This window comes from Oncorhynchus keta, chromosome 7 (assembly GCF_023373465.1).
Source record: "Oncorhynchus keta strain PuntledgeMale-10-30-2019 chromosome 7, Oket_V2, whole genome shotgun sequence".
NCBI lineage: Eukaryota > Metazoa > Chordata > Actinopteri > Salmoniformes > Salmonidae > Oncorhynchus > Oncorhynchus keta.
The window spans coordinates 43,479,551-43,487,484 of record NC_068427.1 but is presented as its reverse complement, the minus strand read 5'-3'; the positions used below and the strand labels follow the sequence as shown (position 1 = coordinate 43,487,484).

The 7,934-nt window shown below is 39.0% G+C and overlaps 1 protein-coding gene across 1 annotated transcript in view; it reads left to right on the top strand.

Moving 5' to 3' along the window:
- The first annotated feature begins 6,675 nt into the window (after nucleotides 1–6,675).
- The window catches only part of LOC118371848 (contactin-associated protein-like 5), a 109,906-nt gene continuing 108,647 nt past the window's right edge, over nucleotides 6,676–7,934 (top strand). The window contains exon 1 of the mRNA XM_052522949.1: nucleotides 6,676–6,853. Within this exon, the coding sequence (XP_052378909.1) occupies nucleotides 6,679–6,853 (175 nt within the window). The 5' untranslated portion in view covers nucleotides 6,676–6,678. The remainder of the gene's footprint in view (nucleotides 6,854–7,934) is intronic.

Genomic DNA, 7,934 nt, shown 5'->3' with positions numbered 1-7,934 from the left:
TTTTCCATACCGTATTCTACTCAAGTGATGATAAGCACTTCCGGATCTCACATTTGGGCATTGGCCTTGGAGCAAATGAAAGGAGCTGTGTGAATCTGATGAATACAAGGAGGAAATGAATAAGCTTTTCATTGGAAAGCAATAAAGCAGGGTGGAAGGCAATGAAGCAAGAAACATTATCTTTAGAAACGAGCTCCATAATCCATCCAATTAAAATAAAATGGCTGACAATGACAGTTAGCTGTATCCGTTGTGCTACTGCAGCACTAGTCTTGTAAGAATCCTTCAGCAACTGGTCCCTTTGATCTCTGTGTGTCTGCTATGTGACATTGTCCAGAAACACCATGCAAAGTCGTCTCAGTACGGCAAGTGGAAGAGATGCATAGACAGTTACAATCACCATAGGGATAGTGCTGTGCTTGCATTGTGGCACAGAAACCTACAGTAGTGCTAGATTTAAAACTTTTATTGGAAAAAATGACAGATGCTGCATGTCTCACGTATTTTGTTTGAAATCATGCCCAACATAGGAATCTTGGGTTTGTGTGAGGTGTGTGTGAGGTTGTAATGTGTGAAATGTTGCCGCTACCTGAGGAGAACGGTAGGCAAGATGGCCTCTGGGTTCATGACTCAAAGATCACCTAGAGATTTGACACCTCTCTGATTGCTGCATTCTCAGGTTCTCCTCTCCATCACATCACTCTTCTGTGAACACCCTCAGATGGAGGCACGGTAGAGAATTTAATTTGGGAAACAGAGACACCCTAAAGTTCCACTCATATGGTTGATGGATGAGGCTGAGATCTAAGATGCAAAGAACTCTCACATTTAGGGCTGAGTGATTCTGATGACGACGCCCTTGAAATATTGTTCTCTCACACAATCACAAGACCCAAGTAACCCGAAAACATACTTTCATGTCTCTGGATGAGGGTACCATTTTAAAAGTTTCTATAGTCAAATGGAATTCTTCTATGATTTTCTGGCATGGTGCTATTGTTGAGGATTACCATTTGTTAGTGTGAAAGGGTAATTATACAAACAGCTTACATTACTGTACTCTTTCTTGATTACAAAAATATTTTATGTAATTAAACCTCAGCCTAATCCACAAAGCAGAGACACTGCTGTCTGTCTTCAACATCCAGCTAAACTGATTGGACTCTGTTTGTTGTTTTCAATGAGCTGACAACTGCCTTTTGACTGAAAAATGCTATAATTTACTTGGTAGAAATTGTGTATCTTTCAGAAACTACAATTACCCTCTGTGGCAACCGGATAAATATAAATAAACATTGAAGAGGAACTCTACAGCAGATGAGTCCCAAGATTGGTCCATTTACAGTGAATCAATCAGATTTCATGTCACCTGTAAATAAATCCTTGTTTTCTCTTTGTCTGATATATTTGCCGGGATCTTGAAGCAACATGAGTGCTCAACTATTGTATTACCCAGAGAGGGGGCAGATTTCTCATCTAATTGTGGCTGCATTAGCCTTTTCATATTAGCTCTGGTTCTCTCCCTCTGTTGAAGTACAGCATGAATGTAACAATGAGAGGGAGCGTAAATACCATTTCCGTTAGCCAAGCTTTTGTAAAGCACGTTCAATTGGAAGAACCTAAATAGTACGATCTATACTTGATGAGAGATAAAACCATTTTACACACAGAGATGCAACACAGTGTAACATCATCACGGATAAAGGAGCTATGTTGGTCAGGGCCTACTGTTGCGGTGTATAGTGGTCTACAGTTGTCTATATGTCTGTCTTTGTACATTCCATTCCATAAATTGTCAAAACTGTAAATGATTTGGCCATGTTGCAAATGTGCGCAGATGAACTGAGTATACTGAAGATCAGAGTGAAGAACGTCAAGAGTTGTAACTGTGATGAGGTTCATGATTCAGAGGTCTTGGATGGCCCTGTAAGGTTGAAGGAAGTTGAGGTGGCAAAAGTCAGGGCGGTCTATTGGATCTTGTATGCGGAGGCAATCTAAAGAGTCAGCCTGTGCAGGGAACATATTTGGCTAGGGTGCATTTTGTTCAGTGGTTTTTCTGGTAGTTAGTATGAATATTTATTTTTTTGTGTCTTCTTTTTTTCATCCTGCACAGCAGCTGGTGGCAAAACACCTTTATTTGTTGGTTGTAATCCTTCAATAAACCCCAAAGAGGAAGAACACTGCACACTGAAGCTTACATCAAATTCCTCTTCTGGCTTATATAGTAATTTGATCAGTCGCCATCATTCATGCGTTTTGGTGCGGGACATTAGTTTTCTTTCCTCCTGTTGGTCGGTAACCTAAATATTCAGTGGGGGTTGTAATCCATTACAGAAAAAAGGATTTCATCTAATGTCCATGAACTAATCCAATCTCCCTCTAGAGGTAAATTCTAACTTTTGTAGTTGCTAACCTGGTCAATAGATAGCCAGTGGGATTGCAAATGTTCATAAACATAACTGCTTTCCAAAAGTGGATCTTTAAGGTCTTTCACCCATTTATTAACAGCAAAAGGTAAAAACATAGCAAGACTTCCCTAAAGGCTGATATAATTACAGTAGTCAATGTGTTAACTGTGAGAATGGTAAGAGCTGCAAGGCCTGCTCTCCATCCATACCTGGGCTTGCCTACTTTCTGGTCATGTGACCAGTGACCCATAACCATAAGGAAAGTCCAAAGGGCTTCTACAGCAATCATGTCACATGTCTCTCACATTATTTCAAAGTGATGCTTTTGACTACAGTAGATAACTTGTGCCTTAAGCCATACATTGAAGGTGTTTTAACTTTCAAACCCACACGAGTGCCTGGACTTGGGTTTGTATGCCACTTAGCAACTATTTGTGGATATATTTTTTGCCTTTTGTGACTCAAATAAATTCCCTCCAAGAGCACCTGTGGTTGTTTTTAATTAAACATTAAATAATAATAAAAGTAATCCCAGCCCCTGTCCCTGCAGGAGGTCTTTTGCCTTTTGGTAGGTCGTCATTGTAAATAAGAATTTGTTCTTAACTGACTCGCATAGTTAAATAACAATAAATAAGTACCTGAAGCGCTCCTGATACTTTTTTTTTCTAGAAGTACATAAAAACTTTGACGATGTAACAATTCTACCCATGATTGAAAACAGAGCTAATGCACACAGGGATGATTTCTGTATTTTGAAAGTTACATACAGTATCTTAAAAACTTGATTGCTGACAAGTAAAACAATTTGTGACTTTGCCAACAATAGACTAATGAAACAAATACCAAAAGATAGTTTTGGGGTAGTATTTTCACTTCCTCGTCTCCCAGCCCTTCCAATGCAACTATCCCTGGTGCTCCTCCCTCTTTTTCCCCTGCCCTGCTACACAGCTTCTCCCTGAAGGCAGTCATTGAGTCTGATGTGGTAAAGGAGCCTCTTAAACTTGACCATAAAAAACATCTGGGTCAGATGGTTTAGATCCTTTCTTCTATAAGGTTGCAGCCCCTATCATCGCCGAGCCTATCTCTCACCTTTTTAACCTGTCTCTCCTCTCTGTTGAGGTTCCCAGTGCTTGGAAAGCAGCCAAGCAGTCCTTTATTTAAAGAGGGAGAACAAACTGATCCTAACTTTTATAGGTCAATTTCTATCTTGCCCTGTTTATCCAAAGTGCTGTAAAAACTTGTCAATAATCAACTGACTGGCTTTGTAACCTTTATTTAACTAGGCAAGTCAATTAAGAACAAATTCTTATTTACAATTATGGCCTACCCCACCAAAACTCCAACGACGCTCGGTCAATTATGCGCCGCACTATGGGACTCCCAATCATGGCCGGATGTGGTACAGCCTGAATTTCTTGATGTCTATCATATCCTCTCTGGAATGCAATCTGGTTTCCACTCAGATTATGCATGTATCACTGCAACCTTAAAGGTCCCCACTGATGTCACCATTGCCCTTGATTCAATGTTACGCTGCTATTTTTTTACTTGGCCAAAGCTTTTTATACAGTAGACGATTCCATTCTTGTGGTTCGGCTAAGGAGTATTGGTGTCTCTGAGGGATCTTTGGACTGGTTTGTTAACTACCTCTCTCAAAGAGTGCAGTTTGTAAAGTCAGAACATCTTCTGTCTCAGCCGCTGCCTGTCACCAAGGGAGTACCCCGGGGCTCGAACCTAGGCTCCACGCTCTTCTCAATTTACATCAGCAACATACTGTAGCTCAGGCAGTAGGAAGCTCTCTCATCCATTTATCTGCAGATGATAGTCTTATACTCACATGGCCTCTCCCCGGATTTTGTGTAAAAATGCTCTACAAAACCTTCTTAGTGTCCAACAAGCTTACTTTGCTCTTAACCTTGTTCTGAACACCTCCAAAACAAAGGTAATGTGTTTTGGTAAGAAGAATGTCCAATGACTTGGTTTCCTCTATCATAATCACTCCCCTTTCGCCCCAACTGATAAACTAACCATGATTCAGGTGACCATCCTACCCAAGCTAGATTACAGAGACGTATTTTATAGAGTTAAGTGTGCTCTCGAACGGCTAGATGTTCTTTACCATTCGGCCATCAGATTTGCCACCAATGCTCCTTATAGGACACATCACTGCACTCTATACTCCTCTGTAAATTGTATACATGATGCAAGACCCACTTGTTGATGCTTACTTATAAAAACCTCTTAGGCCTCACTCCACCCTATCTGAGATACCTACTGCATCCCTCATCCTCTACATACAACACCCGTTCTGCCAGTCACATTCTGTTAAAGGTCGCTCTTCTTTTCAGTTTGCTGAAGCTAGCGACTGGAACAAGCTGCAAAAAACACTCAAACTGGATAGTTTTATCTCCATCTCTACATTCAAAGACTCAATCATGGACACTCTTACTGACACTTGTGGCTGCTTCGCGTGATGTATTGTTGTGTCTACCTTCTTTCTCTTTGTGCTGCTGTCTGTGCCCAATAATGTTTGTACCATGTTTTGTGCTGCTACCACGTGGTATTGCTGCCATGCTGTGTTGCTACCGTGTCATTGTCATGTTGTGTTGCTACCGTGCTGTGTTGTCATGTGATGCTGACATGCTGTGTTGTTGTCTTTAGGTCTCTCTTTACGTAGTTTTGTGGTGTCTCTCTTCTCATTATGTTTTTTCCTACACTTTTATTTTTAATCCCAGTCTCATCCCCGCAGGAGGCCTTTTGCCTCTTGGTAGGCAGTCATTGTAAATATGAAATTGTTATTAATTGACTTGACTCATTAAATAAAAATGTAAAGTACAATTCCTTTAAGCTCAATGGGTTGAACAGGCGTGTGCTGCTCAGGCAACCTGGGTTCAATCCCAGTTGGTTACATTAGTTCAATATTCTCTCCACAGTGTACAGGCGGTACCTTAGAGAGCATATATCCATGTCTCTAAGTGTCTGGTGATGAAAGACTTGAGCTGATACGTGGGAATAAAATTAAAAAAGTGGACCAGGCTATATTTATTTTATAAACCATGGTCTGTATCAGTAATCAGAGCCTATAGGATGCTTAACATTCAGCCAGTGGCACAGTGTCAGCAGGGATGCCTTAGTCTAATAGCTGCCTGGAGAAGAGATAATTATTCATAAAACTTAACTTCCTACTAAATTCCTGAATATAATTTCCTAATCTTATTTGATCATACACAGACATATTGTGAACTGATTTAATAAAAAAATCCAATAGAGTGTAGTATTGGCATACTTCTGGGGTGGCAGATAGCCTAGAGGTTAGAACACCGGACTTGTAAACGAAAGGTTGGAAGATTGAATTCCCGAGCTGACAAAGTAAAAATATGTTGTTATGCTCCTGAACAAGGCATTGAAAGTAAGATTTTGTTCTTAACTGACTTGAATAGTTAAAAAAATGTAAAATAAATAAAAATCTTGACAGTGAGGAGCTGTCCACTAATGTGGTTCTGAAATTGTCTAGTGCATAGCTAGAGGAGTGTTAAAACTAGTTATGGTGCTTTCAGAAAATATTCATACCCCTTGACTTTTTTATTTAACCCTTATTTTACTAGGCAAGTCAGTTAAGAACAAATTCTTAATTACAATGAAGGCCTACCCCGGCCAAACCCAGATGATGCTGGGCCAATTGTGCGCCACCCTATGGGACTCCCAATCACGGCCAGTTGTGATACAGCCTGGAATTGAACCCGGGTCTGATGTGACGCCTCTAGCACTTAGATGAACTGCCTTAGACAGCTGGCCAATCGGGAGGCAATATTTGACTTTAAGCACATTTTTACTCCTGAATTTACATTTAAACTTGCCATAACAAAGGGGTTAAATAGTTAAATAAATAGTTATTGACTCAAGCCATTTCCCATTTCCGATTTTAATTTTTAATTAATTTGTACACATTTCTTAAAATATAATTCCACATTATTGGGGTATTTTGTGTAGGCCAGTTACACGAACTCCAATTTAATATATTTTAAATTCAGGCTGTACCCACAAAATGTGGAAACAGTCAAGGGGTGTGAATACTTTCTGAAGGCACCGTAAACACACACACACACACTACAGTACCCCCACCCACCATAAAGAGAAATTGAAAGAGAGAAGTTGATAGAAAGAGAGAGAGAGAGAGAGAGGGAGATATTCTTCGATATTCCCTGTGCATCTAGGAAGGACTGTTAACGGGGGAGTGGTTTACTTTTTCACTTCGCTTCAAGCACAGCGTATGATTCCGTCCGCGTTTGAGACATTTGGAGGCATCGCTTTCATGAGATTTAATCTCTTCTTACAACAAGGATATATCACAGTAGGGATGATGGAATTGAGAAAGTTGTCACGGTTATATTTCTTCATTGTCTGTGTTTTGAACACCTCCAGCTCTGCATCCGCTGCCAATCACCGTGAGTATCAGAAGTTGGAAATGAAACCGCGCGCGTTTTGTGACATGCATTTTGCAGTAGTCGTATGACTCGAATGAATGAAAAAAAAACAGATGTGCCTGATGAAGCAATAACGTTGTTTCAAAGGGTATTTTTATGTAGGCTATGGGTGTAAGGCCATTTGTTGAAGCTATAAAGTGAGAAATGTGCTTTCTTCGCCCACTGTCTGTGATATACATTGATATACATTGTTCTAGATGGCTTGTTTTCGGATGATTCAATCACTTGGCTATTGAAATATCAGTCCGCAACACAATTGTCATAGCAGCACAATTAGCAGTAACATCATCTTGTGGAAATTATATTCAATTATGTTGTAATTTACGCCATCGTTGGTATCTGTTTCTCTCTCTGGTATGCCTTATATTACATCGACATTCAATTGTTTTTGCTTTGCTGTGCGATAATCCCTTATAATGAAGTGTATTAGTCCAATTGTTTTGGATATTGTCGTCGCAAGAGGTCATCATTCCTCACCTGAGTTTTTAGTTGGAGGATAAATGGTGTATTGTCTAACCAATTACAAATATGTATGTATGTATGTATGTATGTATGTATGTATGTATGTATGTATGTATGTATGTATGCATGTATGTATGTATGTATGTATGTATGTATGTATGTATGTATGTATGTATGTATGTATGTATGTATGTATGTATGTATGTACGTACATATGTGTATATATATATATATATATATATATATATATATATATATATATATATATACATACATACATACATACATACATACATACATACATACATACAAACATATAAACACATATGTATGTATCTATGTATGTGTATATATATAATGTGTGTGTATATATAATGTATGTGTATATATATAATGTTTGTGTTGCCGATCTGCTAAAGAGGAACCAAGTAGAGCTGGGAAATATTGAATAAAATCCATTTCACGATAAATTGACTGAATTCTCATGATAACGAAATGTAATGATACGTTTCTAATGTGCACCACAGTTATAAAAGAAAAAGACCAATTAAACTACTACTACTACTTTGAATGTTTTAGC